At 34.1% G+C, this 14,518-nt stretch overlaps 1 protein-coding gene across 9 annotated transcripts in view; it reads right to left on the bottom strand.

Annotated features, from left to right (window-relative positions):
• KLHL5 (kelch like family member 5) overlaps positions 1 to 14,518 on the bottom strand; it is an 82,141-nt gene that overhangs the window by 31,431 nt on the left and 36,192 nt on the right. For all 9 annotated transcript variants that reach the window (XM_057727879.1, XM_057727881.1, XM_057727882.1 and 6 more), the window contains 3 exons: positions 13,307 to 13,443; positions 12,574 to 12,770; positions 7,797 to 8,009 (listed from right to left, as the gene is read on the bottom strand). In XM_057727879.1, coding sequence (XP_057583862.1) covers positions 7,797 to 8,009; positions 12,574 to 12,770; positions 13,307 to 13,443 — 547 coding nt within the window. The remainder of the gene's footprint in view (positions 1 to 7,796; positions 8,010 to 12,573; positions 12,771 to 13,306; positions 13,444 to 14,518) is intronic.

The following is a 14,518-nucleotide window of genomic DNA, read 5'->3' as shown; positions in this document are numbered from 1 at the left end:
CTTATCTCTGGGTAGTGGGGAAACTAGTGTTTTAAATAATCTTTCCTGGTACGTTTCTATATTTTTCAGATTTTCTAAAATAAATCACTTTACTTTTTAAGTTAGAAATAGTTTTAACTGAAGAATAATTATAAGTAAGAGTTGACTAATTAGACTGCATTTATCTGGCCTCTCTAAAGAATGTTCAACCAGCAACAACAGCAAAAACAAAACTTTTCAATTTTTTTAAGGGGCAAAGAACTCCTAATGGTGATTATTCTAAAAGAATTAAAATTCCTTATACTTCATTGAATCTTTTTTTTTAACCTATGTAATTTTATGTAAATGCATAAATATGGTTATACCCTACCTTTTAAAAAATGAATTTTTTTCCTTTTGTACTTGGTTCTCTACCCCCCTCCCTACCCCTTTACTGCCTTATTTCTTTCATTTAGGATACCGAGCCATATGAAATTAACTTTTAAACAGAGTGTGAGTTGGGAAATATTTTTTCTTCCAAATGAATAGCTAGTTCTGTACCAGCACCATTTACTAAATAATTCCCTCCATTTCCAGCTGAATTGAAACTTGGTCATAAACAGTCTTGGGATATACATGAGATCTGTTCTTTGATCCTCTTCTCTGTTCCACTGATCTATTTGTATATTCCTTTTCTAATACTATGTTTTATTACAGCATCTTCATGGCATTTTCTGCTTATCTGATGTAAATGTACCCTCACTATTCATTTTCATAGTTTTCTTGGCTACTTTTGAGTCTTTACTTAAGACAGATTTTCTAATTCCCCTTCACCATCTTGATCCTGTTGGCATTCTAATAGGAACTGCATTTAATTTATTAATTTTGGGAGAATTTACATTTTTATGATACTAAGCTTTTTGTTCAAGAAGCCTTTTCATTGTTTATAGCTTTCTTCACATAGGTACTATTTTGCCTTCCTTTTATTATATATTCCTACATATTTTATTATTTTTATTGCTACTGGAAATGGATTTTTGAATTTCTGTTTTGCATACGTTTTGTCATTGTATGCTTGTATTATAACCTGCTACTTTACCACATTCCCTTATCAAACTCTAGCTATTAGGCATACAATCATAATAATCACCAAATAGGGATAGTTACATCTTTTTCTAATATGTAGGCCAATTATTTCATTTTGTATTTTATTATTGTAATTGCTAAAACCCTCAAAGCAATGTTAAATAACTAGAGTGATATAGAGTATCCATTTTTCTGATTTAAATTTATATGGTTTCGGTGTTTCACTATTTAAGATAATAGTTACTATAGCATTTAGTAATCCATCTTTATTATAGATAGGTTGTTTTCTTCTATTCCTATTTCACTTTAGAGGTTTAAAATTAAGAATGGTTGTTAATTTGTTCCAATATCTTTTATACATCTATTAATATGATCATATGGCTTTTTCTCTTTTAAGTTATTGATATAATTACCTTGACAGATTCCCTAATACTCAATCATGCTTGTATTCCTGAAAAAAGACCTTCCTGGTCATAGTGTCATAGCGTATTATTCTTTTGATACACTGTAGGACTGTATTTGATAATAGAAGGTATATTTCATGTATCTTATAATTCACCATTTCAAGTATACAATTCAATGATTTTTAGTAAATTTACCAAGTTGTGCAACAATTACCATAACAGTTTTGGAACATTTTCATCACCCTTAGATCCTGCATGGCTGTTTGCTGTTAATCTTGGTTCCTATCTCCTGTTCCAAGCAGTAATCTGTCTCTATAGATTTGCCTTTACATGTTATTTTGGGGGTGGGGGGCTGCATTGGGTCTTTGTTGCTGAGCACGGGCTTTTTTCTCTCTAGTTGTGGTGAGTGGGGGCTACTCTTCCTTGCGGTGCTTGGGCTTCTCAGCGCGGTGGCTTCTCTTGTTGCGGAGCACGGGCTGTAGAGCACAGGCTTCAGTAGTTGTGGCCCACGGGTTTAGTTGCTTCGCAGCATGTGGGTTCTTCCTGGCCCAGGGATCGAACCTGTGTCCCCTGCATTGGCAAGCGGATTCTTAACCACTGTGCCACCAGTGAAGTCCTCCTTTAGATGTTTTGTATGAAGAGAATCATACAATATGGGGTCTCTTGGGTCTTGCTTTTTTCACTTAGCATGTTTTCGAGGTTCATCAATGTGTAGCGTGTATCAGTACTTCATTTCTTTTTACTGTTGAATAATAATTCACTGTATGGACACACCACATTTTGTCTCTCCATTCACCAGTTGCTGGACACTTACGTTATTTCCAGTTGTTGGCTATTATGAATAAAGCTGTTGAGAACATTTGTGTGCAAGTCTTTATGTGGATATACGTTTTCATTTTTCTTGATTATACACCTAGGAGTAGAATTGCTGGGTCATATGGTAAATGTGTGTTAACTTATAAAGAAACTGTCAAACTGTTTTCCAAGGTGGCTGCAGTATTTATATTCACACCAGCAATCTATGAGGGTTCCTGTTTCTCCACATTCTCACCAACAATTATTTCTGTCTTCTCCTTGTAGCCACTTGAGTGGGTAGGAAACGCAGCTTTACTTTGCATTTCCTTAATGGCTAATCATGTGGAGAATATGTTCGTATTTTGATTATGGAAGAGAAGGAAGAGTCTCTAACAAAAGTCACTGTAGAATAGTTTGTGGCATTTGGAAACTGAGAACAGCATGCTAAAGGCAAAAGAGCCAAATTAAGACGTAAGTCTCAGGACATATGCCAGAGTATAAATTCTGGTATTAATTATTTTACATTATTCTATGCACACAAAATACAGTTTTACTTGCTGGAGAAGCCATTAATGAATATGCACTGAGTTGGCTCATTCAGATTAATCTTAGTGTTTATATTACTTTTGTTATACATAATAGCTTTAGTCCTTTCTAAAAAAAAATAAATGTGAACAAATTGCACAAAGTAAAGTCTTGGAAGACTCAATAGTTACTGCAGTATGAAGTAAAATATATTTCTTAGCATGCTGACAGTATCCATAATTTTTGAACAAATGGGATTAATTATATTTAAGTAGAGAGATGAAAGTAAGGGAAGAAAATATGAATCCATTAATCGAAGTATCAGATTAATCAAATGGAAGGTACCAGATATCATTTGGAAAATCATTCAGAAGGCACTGAGAAAGGACTATAAAATATAGACTCTCATATACTTTTTATTTTAGGTGAATACTATGTAACTTCTCTGACATAAAGGAATGACAAATTATTAAAATGGAAACATTTAGAAAATAAAAGAAACATTTTCCATTTGTAAATTTTTATCTTCACTCACATACTTGTTCACTATATGACTGTGTCACTAGAACTGTCCCTCCAAATATTACTAAGAGTGAAAAATAGCATATGAATGATTTATGAACTCTACAGCCTTAAAAAAAGAATTTTGGTATCCAAAACTTGTAAAATAAAAGAATGCTAAATGTAAATACTGACTTTTATATTTCTGAATTTTAGTAAAAACAATGACGAGAATTGAGAACAGAATAGTGGAGACCAAGATACTTGTAATACAGGGTAACCATTGGGAACATTAAGAATTTAGCTGTCAAAATCTTTAAAATAATGTCCTAATGCAGTTGACCCTTGAACAACGTGGATACAAACCACGTAGGTCCACTTATACACAGATATTTTTCAATAGTAAATACTACAGTATTACACAGTCCATGGTTGGTTGAATCCATAGATACAGAGGAACCTCAGATATGGAGGTTATATGTTATACACAGATTAATCCCCAGGCTATTTGAGGACCAACTGTATTTCTATGCATGTAGTTTAAAATGTGATCAAACAGAAAAGTCTGGAATGCTTTCAAAGGTAAAATAAAACCACACACACACATCTATCTTCTGGATTATTCAGAGTTAAAAAAAAAAGCCACACTAAAATGCTCATTTGGTTGAGAATTACAATTACATATATTATTTCCTATACCATCTTAAGGAGATACTACAGTAAAATTACTACATGTATGTTGAACTCTTTCTAGTTAGTCTAAATAGAATGTTTCTTATCAATGGAGTAGGGTAAAACCTCATTGATAAAGGAACTATTTCACGAAAATAAATTCTTTAGGTAACTGGACCTAATGTCAATTAGAAAATATTAGTCATTTATCTGATAGGCACTAGACATTTTTTGTTTTCATTTTCATTTTTTATTGAACTGTGACATAACATCAATAGTTTCAGGTGTACAACATAATGATTTGATATATGTATATATTGGAAAATGATTACAAGTCTAGTTAATATCCACCCCCACATAGTTACAATTTTTTGTGTGATGAGAACTTTTAAGATCTTAGCAACTTCATCTTTTTGTATCTTTTAAAATAAGACATTCAGAATACTGTCCAACATTTCCTTGATGATTTTAGAGTCTACGTCAATACTTCATCGCTTGACAACTCTAATTCTGCAAACTTGCCCTTTACTTTTAGCAAGGGAGAAAAAACCAAAAACAAAAACCCTGCTAGTATCTCTAAATACTACAATGGTGCAATATAATATGTATTACCACTGCAGAAAAGAAAAAGTGCTCCAAGATGTGTCATTAACTTGTTCAAATTATACAGAGCAATGTAGCTTCCATCATAGCTACTCATCAGGCTAAGACAGCGGTTCTCAAACTTGAGTGTGCATCAGATGCACCTGAGGGCTTATTGACACACAGTTGACTTGGCCCCAGCCCAGAGTTTCAGATTCGGTAGCTCTAGAGTGGGGGCCTAATCGTTTTCATTTTAAACAATTACCCATGTGGTGCTTATCCTATAGTTGGGGATCACACTTTGAGAACCATTGGGCTAATCTAGCGGATTTTCTGTCCTTGTCCGTCTTCTCTATAGCATCTGATGATGTTAAAATTTCCTCCTTCTTGACCCTGCAATCTCTTTTTAATGGTACTACAGGTATTTAGGCAGCTTTGGGACTACCACTAAATATTAGTAATTCTAGGGTTCCACCCCTAGTGCTCTTGTGTTCTCTTAGGTCACTCTCTTCCCCTTGGCTTCAATAACCTAAATAAGTAGTTTTCAAAACTTCTTCTTAGACTCTAGAGGACTAAAGGTGTCAAGAAGCTCTGAGAACATGGTTCTTCTACTTCCTTCCACACCTTCAAAATCAGCCCTTCATCCTGTATTTTGTCTTAATTGACAGTACTTGCATCAACCTAGTTGCATAAATCAGAATTATTCTGGACCCTTCTTTTTTTTTTCTCTTTTACCCCACACCATTCAACTGGTCATTACATTGCATCAATTCTACCTTCTAAATAGCTCTGAATGGTAATTAATTTCTCTAACTCCACTTCCAGAAAGTGATTCATTCACTTGTCTAAACCCAACAGCCTTCCTAGTAGGCTTCTACTTTGACTTCTCCAATCCATTCTCTGCAATGTAGTTACAGGATCTTTCAAAAATAAAAGGATAATTATGACATTCCCTACTTAAAACCCTTCTTAGTGCTTCCTCATTGCTTTTAGGATAAAATCCAAACTCCTTGGCATGACCAGAGTTCCTTCATGACCTGGTCCATTTACCTCTCCAGCCTCATCTTTCAACACTGCCCTTTTATTTCTCTACTCTAGCCATGCAAGCTACCTTCAAATTCCAGAACACGCTATATTGCCCATGGCTCCATAACTAGGACTCCTATCTTCCCTGGGCTATCATGCCCATTCTTTTGGATGGTGAACTCAGCCTACAAATGGAGTGACACGTAAAGAGGTTCTCCTAGCTTCCTTACCATCAGTTAGGTGGGCCACTCCAATATTTTCATAATACCATGTTTATGTATCTATCACAGCCTTCATCTCATTATATTGTAATTACCGACATTTTTTAATCTGTATCTTCCTCCACCTGATGTCCCTCCCCCCACCTAGCAATTTTATACAAAGTAGATTCAAGAGCCAGAATAGTTCAGTGGAAAGGGCACAGAACTTTATTTCCGTTCAAGTCCTACCTCTGTCTCATAACTCTAATATATGATGTTAGCCAAGCAACAAAGCCAAAGAAAACTACAGTGCAGAATGACAAGGATTTACGTAATCACTTTGTGATTTTGCACATATGGTTTTACTTTTTTGGTCTGTTACTTCATTTGTACCACAGGTGTTAGACTAAATGATCTCCAAAGTGCCTTTCAACTCTTAAGATCTTATGACTGATTATCAGCAGTATCCTTGATAAAAGAAATTTAAAGGTCTCTGAGAGCCATGCAAATATAGTATCATATCTGAAACTACAGGTCTGAAGTAAATTGTCAGGTTACTTAATTGCACAGATTCTTTTCAAAGTCTACTAGGATTTTTCATTTTCTTTCATCTAGAAAAGGACAGGAAAAAAAAGCTGTTGGATATCAGTAAAAATAGTCCTCTCATCTTTAAATCTGATTTTAAGAGAAATGTTTTATAATGTTATTTTTCCTGAATTGTCATCAATTCATGCAGTTTTACTCCTATGAATTTATACAATATTTTACCTCTGAAGACAGAGGTCTTTCTTATAAAGCATCAGCACTGATTTTTGTTTCTATAAGGTAGAGAGCAAACAGTAACTTCTGCTCACAACAGATGTAAATAATATATAATGCTCAACATAAATACAAATAAAATAAAACTCATGGCATTTCAAACAACAACAACAAAACAATGTGATCTTCAGCAGTCACAGCTCATTCTTTCTTTACTTTCAAGGACTCTTATTTAAGGCCTCAAAATAAGCAGCAAAGTATGAAGAGGAAATTTTTGCATATTCCAGCTGAAATTGTAAAAAGGGGAAACCATGGATATAAACATGTTACTGATTGCCTTGAATATACGAACTGGATATCTCTCAATTCTAAAATAATGATAATAATTATACTATTATTATTTATAGCATATTTTATTTCACAGAGCACTTTTCTGATCCTCAAAAAAGTCCTGTGAGATAGAAAGGATGTTATCTCCACTTGACAGATGAAGAAACCACGGTATGTGAATTTGCCAAGTCACAGAGTTTTAGGATGTCAGAGCTAGAACTATTATCACGTCTTATTAATTTATATACCATCAGAATACAGCATTTAGTGGATTCTTAAGAAATGTGTGGCAAATAAATTAATCTAAATTTTCTGGTTCCTAGAGTCCAGTCTTCCTTTCATTAGCAGCTTTATTAAATCTTCAGTAGCTAGGATAGGTTTGTAGCCGAATCAAATAAAATTACTAACCCCAAAGCAACAGTGTTACTTAATGGATGCAATTTAGGTAGTCAGACCTTCTGGGCTGAAAACAGAGTTTTTTCGGCTCATATTTTAAATAACCATATTGAACAGAATAAAGAAAAAACCTATAGATAAGTTCATACTAATGTAATTAGCATAAAGTGAATACAGTAGTCCCTCAGTATTCTGGGGACAAGGTGTTGGTTCCAGGATTTGTGTGGATACAATATCTCAATTCAAATATGTAGTATCTGCAGATAACCTCTGCACAGCCTCCTGTATACTTTAAATTATCTCTGGATTACCTGTAACACCTAATACAATGCATATGCTATATAAATGGCTGTAAATGCCATGTAAATGCTGTATAATAGTTGCTGGTACAGGACAAATTCAAGTTTTGCATTTTGGAATTTTTAAAAATATATTTTCAATCCATGCTTTGTCGAACTCGGGATGCAGAGCCTGCAGATGTGGAAGGCTGACTACTCAAAGTCAGAGAAACTACTGTTGTTGAAATTATGACACTGATTTTAAATAATCAAAAATAGTTTACCTGTGGTGCAAGAAGAGGTAGCCTAATGTAAGCCAAAAGTTTACTGAGATCTTTCCGTCTCTGTTCCAAATCGTGACGGACCCAAGTAAGAAGTGCATTCAATATTGTCTCCTCATTAGGAATGTTCATGTCATCACTGGCTAAGAGCTTTGCAATTTCACTGGCTGGTAATAATACAAATTCCTGGTTTCGAATTACTTCCATGAAATGTTCCTACAGGGAAAAAAGAGCATATAAACAATATTGTTTCTTGTGTCCATCACAGTTTAAAGGAAACTAAACACTTTTTAATTAGATGCCAAAACACAGCTTACACTTTAGCCCTTCCTTAACAATGTATTATTGCTTGTGAGGGAAAAAACACAGCAGAAGATGACATTTAAACTGTAATCATGTTTTTAAAATTCTTATTTCTATATAAGTAGGACTAAAGCATTGTATCATTTATTGCAATTAAAAAATAAATTTGGGACTTTTAGGTATTGCTTTGCTCAAGTTAGGGAATAGTTTTGGCAAGTCTTTCAAAGGAAGACAGAAAAAATGAAATACACACTTTGTATGACACTCTAACATCAAAAGCTAGTTCAGATTTGTGCTGCTGAAGAATGTGGCCAACAGGGGAGCCAAACACCTGGGTGTGACTGAAGTTATTTCTCTTACCCAGAAATGGCCTCTAGGGTGGCTAAATTTTCCGAAACCATCCTGAACCACGGAAGTCTTCTCAGACTCGCCTGGGATGAGAATGTGTCCTTAGAACTGAATGTGAACCAAATTGGCCTTTAAAAGTGTTTTAATATTATTTAAAAGCGCACCAAGGATTTTAGGTCTGATTTGAAAACTTTAATCTCTTCTAATCTGATTTATGTACAAAGTTCTTTTGGTCTCATAGGAAAAAGAGCTAAAGCAAAAATGTTAACCTAGAATGCACCGGGACTCCAGGACCTCAGACAGAAGATGACTCAGTTCTGGCCACATTCTAGAATCAGGCTCTTTATAATTTGAAAAGGAAGATAACAACACCCTTAGATAACCTTTACTAGGCTATTATGCTACACAATCTAAAGAGAAAAGAAAATCTTCTGTTGTGAAAGGTTACAAGTCTTAATGCATGGGCTGCCCGCATAGTTATAATATAAATGCAAATGCTAGAAGCATTGTCCCTTAATGTTTTTCTTATGCTTCTTAATGTATTATGGCTATCTCAGCATATAGAGTTTTAGCAAAAAAAAAAAAAAAAAGCTAAGGCTGTTTAAATTAGGACTGTTTAAAAATAGCTCAAGCTATTTAAATTATAGCTAGAGATAAGGACTATCAATAATTATCTTCTATATTAAAATGAGAATTATATTTTCCATATAGCCTCCAGTAACCCGAGTTAGGTACTGATCTAAGATATATCTTGGGTTGACATTTCATTCCTTTCCTAGAAATTCTTAAGAGTAAAATCATACATGAATAATTAACTACATTCAATTGCTTCAATTCATCATGATTTGTTAAAGATGCCCAAATGAATCTATTTTAAAATGACTGATTATCATTTTTCAGAAATATATTTTAATAAAACTGCAGGGCTGGAATGGCTTCAATCAAATTGTTCTACTCAATTGTATACTGACCTTATAAAATGATCAGGTAACACACAGCAAGAGCTACAAAGATGTTGAAGCTCTCAACTCACAGTTATCCCACAAGCAGTTTAATCCTCAAGAAATAATTCACAAGAGGGGGGACAAAGCTGATGCATCGCTGATGGTGCTTCTCAGTATTATTATTTATAATAGTGAAAAAATGGGAAATAGCCTAAATGTCCAGCTCTAGGGGATTGTAACTCAACTGGCTATTATTTACGCATTAAAAATTTTAGGGACAAAGATAACATAGATAAATAGAAAGATAGTTATTATATAATATTAGATGACATTCTAAAGAAATCAAAATAATATACATTTCTAATTGTTCAAAAGTACAGTGTATAGTACAATCAACAGTTATACAACACGGAAGTAACTACTGCCATACTTTCAAATGGTATTAATTGCATTTCATCAATGAGAAAAAGATTATATAAATATTCATGTAATTAATAGTTTATTTGTTGACATATCTATTTCAGAACAATGCCCATTCCATTCTGGTACAATCTGAATTAAGTGAAAATGAAGTTTTTCAATACCTTATGGAAATACTACTGAACACACGGTTAAACACAAAGTGCTTTTCAAAAATATTAATTTGGTTTTGAAGCAAGTATTTTAGCAAAATTTGATGTTTTTTATAGGTTTTCTAGATCAAGAAACAAAATTTAAAATTGCAAAATCAAATGTTTGTATTTATTTTATAAGTCCACAATGACATTAAATATTTGTAATGATATAACCAGGCTTAGACTTTTTTGTAGAGATTACACGATGTCTTCCAGGTCACGTTCAGTGGCAGTCAGGACAAGACCAACAGTTTCCAGGTTTCAGGATTACGAGAAGGAACTTCTCATCTTTTTCTACTTGTATTCATGCAGGATGAGTGAACATCCCAGGCACACGCATTATTTACTAATTGTGACAACTGATTTCACTCTGTGGCACTGTGCTTACTTCATATTTTAAATCCATTTTATGATACAAACAGCTATCATGCTACCAAACACTTGCTAGCATTATGCTCCTTCCCCCTTTGGAATAGTTTTTAAGCGAATGAAATTACTGAGGGATTTAAATTGAAGATTGAATTTTGCTATACATTTTCATTCAGTTTCCACAGCAACAACTCAAATCACACAATCTGCCTCTAAATTACTTATTGTTATTAGAATTCAATTTCATGTCTCTGTTGAAACTGACTAATGTCAAATAATGGCCTTGAGAAAAAAAAAAAACTACCACAACTAATTGGCTATGAAAATAGCTTTATAAACATCGAGCTAATTTAAATTTAATTTATATTTAAGCCTTAAAGCAGCAATTGTGCCTCTACTGTAAACAACAGGAATGACCTAAATGCATACAAATGTTTGCATGTGAATAAAACTCCTTCTTAGGTAAGAGATGTTACTTAAGTTATGGAATGATTACAAAGAAAAAAAATCCAGCTTTATTTATATTTATCTTCTTCCAAAAAGTATTTGGACCTGAGGTGTAAAAGTTAAACTGAGAAATCTACAAGGAAGGATAAAGACTGGGTGGGGCGGGGGGGGGGGGGGGGGGGGGGGGGCGGGCGGCAGCAGATATTTCAAAGGACTTAATTTAAAAAATGTTAACCTACTACCATGCTAGGTCTGTATAGTATTGCCCTGTCTCACAATCTCTATATTTTCACCTGAAGCACTTTGACATCATAAATAAGACACATTTCTGAGAAGTGATTATGCCAAGGGGAGAATAACGGATCCATAAAGATTGTGCTTTTGCCTGAGTGCTTTTGGTCACTCACAAAGATCCCTACCGTGTTGAACAGAGTAAATCTAAATAATGATGGTGATCATGGTGATATTTTATTGACTGGGTATACTATGTATCAATCACGGTTTTAAGTACTAAACTTCTCAACTCATTTAATCCTCACATTAAACTCATAATTTTTTCCAAATCTCTATTTCTCTAGCAGAAGATTTCTAAAGTACTATCCAGTCCCTTCGCATACAAACCAACTCAATGGAAGGATGGAGGAGAGGGTAGACAAAAAAATATCTCCTAAATGCTGACAAAATCAGTAACATGGATAATGATATATGTGTATGTGTATGTGAATGTTCACATTCTTTCTTCTCACAGAAGCTGTATTGCCCTAAATGAAGCATTTAAAGCAAAAATCTTCAATCACTGCCCAGGTGTGAAGACCCACGTGTGGCAAGATGGTCTTTCCTTAAAAATCCACACACCTCTGTTCCCCAAATTCCTCTACTATGCGATGAGTCAAAAATTATCCGCATGGGGCTTCCTAAGTGGTGCAGTAGTTAAGAATCCGCCTGCCAATGCAGAGGACACGGGTTCGATCCCTGCTCCAGGAAGATCCCACATGCCGTGGAGCAACTAAGCCCGTGTGCCCCCCCCAAAAAAAAAAAAATTATCCACACTCTGGCTGCAGAATTTATAAAAATTTTAATATGATCGGAGTGCGGATAAATTTTGACTCATCCTCATATTAAGATGGTGGAGGCTGGCCCTAACAGTATGCCCTCAACATGCCCTTATTTTCTTGCTGTCCTAGATCAATCTGCATCCATTATCCTCCAGGCTTCTGCCTCAGAACCCGCTGTGATTTACTTTGAGCACATAACTTACTACAATTAATAAGAACATCTTTCTACGTAGCTAAAGGCAATTACATATAGTCAGATATATCCTTAATAAAAAGTCTCCCTTTCATCCTCCTATCTTCTGTACTAGTACTGCACCAATACACTACAATCACTATCACCAACTTCCATCAGTGAGTATGTGGACAATTCTGAAATTCATCCATGTGTTACAAAATAAACTGTCTTGGGGAAATTCTGCTTTAAAAAGCAGCAGATCTGAAAATCTTGAATGGATTAGTCCTAGGCTACTGCTCTGTTTCTTAGTGGCTGTAATAATTTAAGGCTTGACTCATAAATCCAGGAGAAATATTACTTGGTGTTTTTTCCTCATAACTCAATGAAAATACGACACACTAGACAGTGACCTGAACCTCAAGACATATGAGAGAGCCAAGGGAAAACAGCAACATGTAGATAAGCCTGCAAAATAAGGAATAAGGCAAAGAGCATATGCCTTCCTGCTTTTCAAAAGATACATACCATAGTATAATTGTGAGCCACTTTATGCAAATCTGTACAACCTTGAGCATCAGCAAAAGAACGGATTCCAAGACAGTTGGATGGGTGAAGCTGTTTCATTAAAAACTTACAGCATGCTTCCACAACCTGTGAAAGCTGAAGAAGGCAAGCTGTAGATAACAGGCACTCAATATTATCTTCTTTTAATTCAAGGCGGCCTTAATGATAAAAAGAAATTCCATTAACTATGGAACCATATTAACTTTAGTTTATAATGTAATTGTGTTAACAGTAATAATTCTGAACAAAAGCTCATTACATGCATTCAAACACAGATGATTTACGACATTCCAAACAGAAAAAAAAGTACTAAATATGGAAAAAAAACTATAGCTCTTTGTGACTTCTACTAAAATTAAAAAACTAATAGCTTGTTTCCAGAATTTTTAAAGAATGATTTAATTACTAATATACCTATTATATATAACTAAAATTTTAAATGCAATACTTTAAAAACATACAACTCATCAAATTATTACATTAACGTTTAAAAATATCATCCAAAAACTTAATTATGATAACTATCTTAAAGGTTCTAATATAGAGATTTTAACCTATATACATACCACCAGGGATGGTGACTGTAACAGCAGAACTGTCAGCTGTGGCAGGCTTTATTAAAAGCAGAAATCTGAAACCTAATAATATAGCTTAAATCTAAGTAGTTTTAAATTAATATTTTCAGATTTATTACCTGTATATGCATATTGAATCAAGGACCATAGTGAATTCGGTTCTACACCTTCCATTTTTATTTCTTCTTGCCTTGCTTCCCTGACATCATTAGTAAACATGGCAGCAAAATAATCTGAGACAGAGGAGAGCACCAATCTAAGAACACAGAAGAAAAAAATCAGTGACAACATCAAAGCTGATGTTCATTAGTAAATGCTGTTGCTTTCTTTTTCCTTTTTTATTTTTTTTAAACTTTGTTACCCATAGAAAGTGTGTGGTACTGAGAAATGCATTTTAAGTTTGACAAATTGCTTTATGTTCTAGCTCCTTCCTTTGAATAATAAATTACCATTACTGAAAATTTTCTGCTGACATAAATGATTTACTCATTCACTACTCAAATATCCCTTTCTAACATCCTGAAAAAAAACTACAAGCTCACAGCATGAAACTGATGATATAAAAAATGGGGACAAAATGTAAAGGTTCTTCTGCTTGTCACTTTTGAAAATAACCTGTTTTTTTTTAATTGTAGAAGTAGTAAATATATGGAAGACATCTGAAACTGGTTTAGTAGGTTATTATTAATTTTTAAAATATTCATTCATTTATTTGGCTGCACTGAGTCTTTGTTGCCACATGTGGGATCTTCGCTGAAGCATGTGGGCTCTTTTAGTAATGGCATGCGAACTTTTAGTTGAGCCATGTGGGATCTAGTTTCCTGACCAGGGATCGAACCCGGGACCGCTGCACTGCGAGCACAGTCCTACCCACTGGACCACCAAGGAAGTCCCTAGAAGGTTATTTTTAACTTTTATGATTTTTAAATTATTATAGTATAATGTTTGTATTTTGTTGTAAAATTATAATATCGTTATCACAATACAAAACTATATTTTGTATTTTGTTATAATACATTATTATACTCGAATGTTAAGAATGTCTCTGTCCAAATTATTGATAGTCACATATAAGCGAAAACAGGTTATAAATATATGTATTTGAAACATGCAATTTTTTACTTGATAATATGTCTTGAAGATAATTCCATATCAAAACACTTACACAGATTTACTTTATTCATTTTTAAAGAAGTAGAAATTATGATACAGATAATAGTTGAAGCTGCCTCTGTGTTCCTGTCTAATTTCCTTTACCTCTCTTCCCAGGAGGGCACTGCTGAATCCTATATGGGTTACCAAACTGCTCTCCAAAGTGCTGTACCAATTTC

Source organism: Hippopotamus amphibius, chromosome 3 (assembly GCF_030028045.1).
Source record: "Hippopotamus amphibius kiboko isolate mHipAmp2 chromosome 3, mHipAmp2.hap2, whole genome shotgun sequence".
NCBI lineage: Eukaryota > Metazoa > Chordata > Mammalia > Artiodactyla > Hippopotamidae > Hippopotamus > Hippopotamus amphibius.
This window is presented reverse-complemented; position numbering and strand designations above follow the sequence as displayed.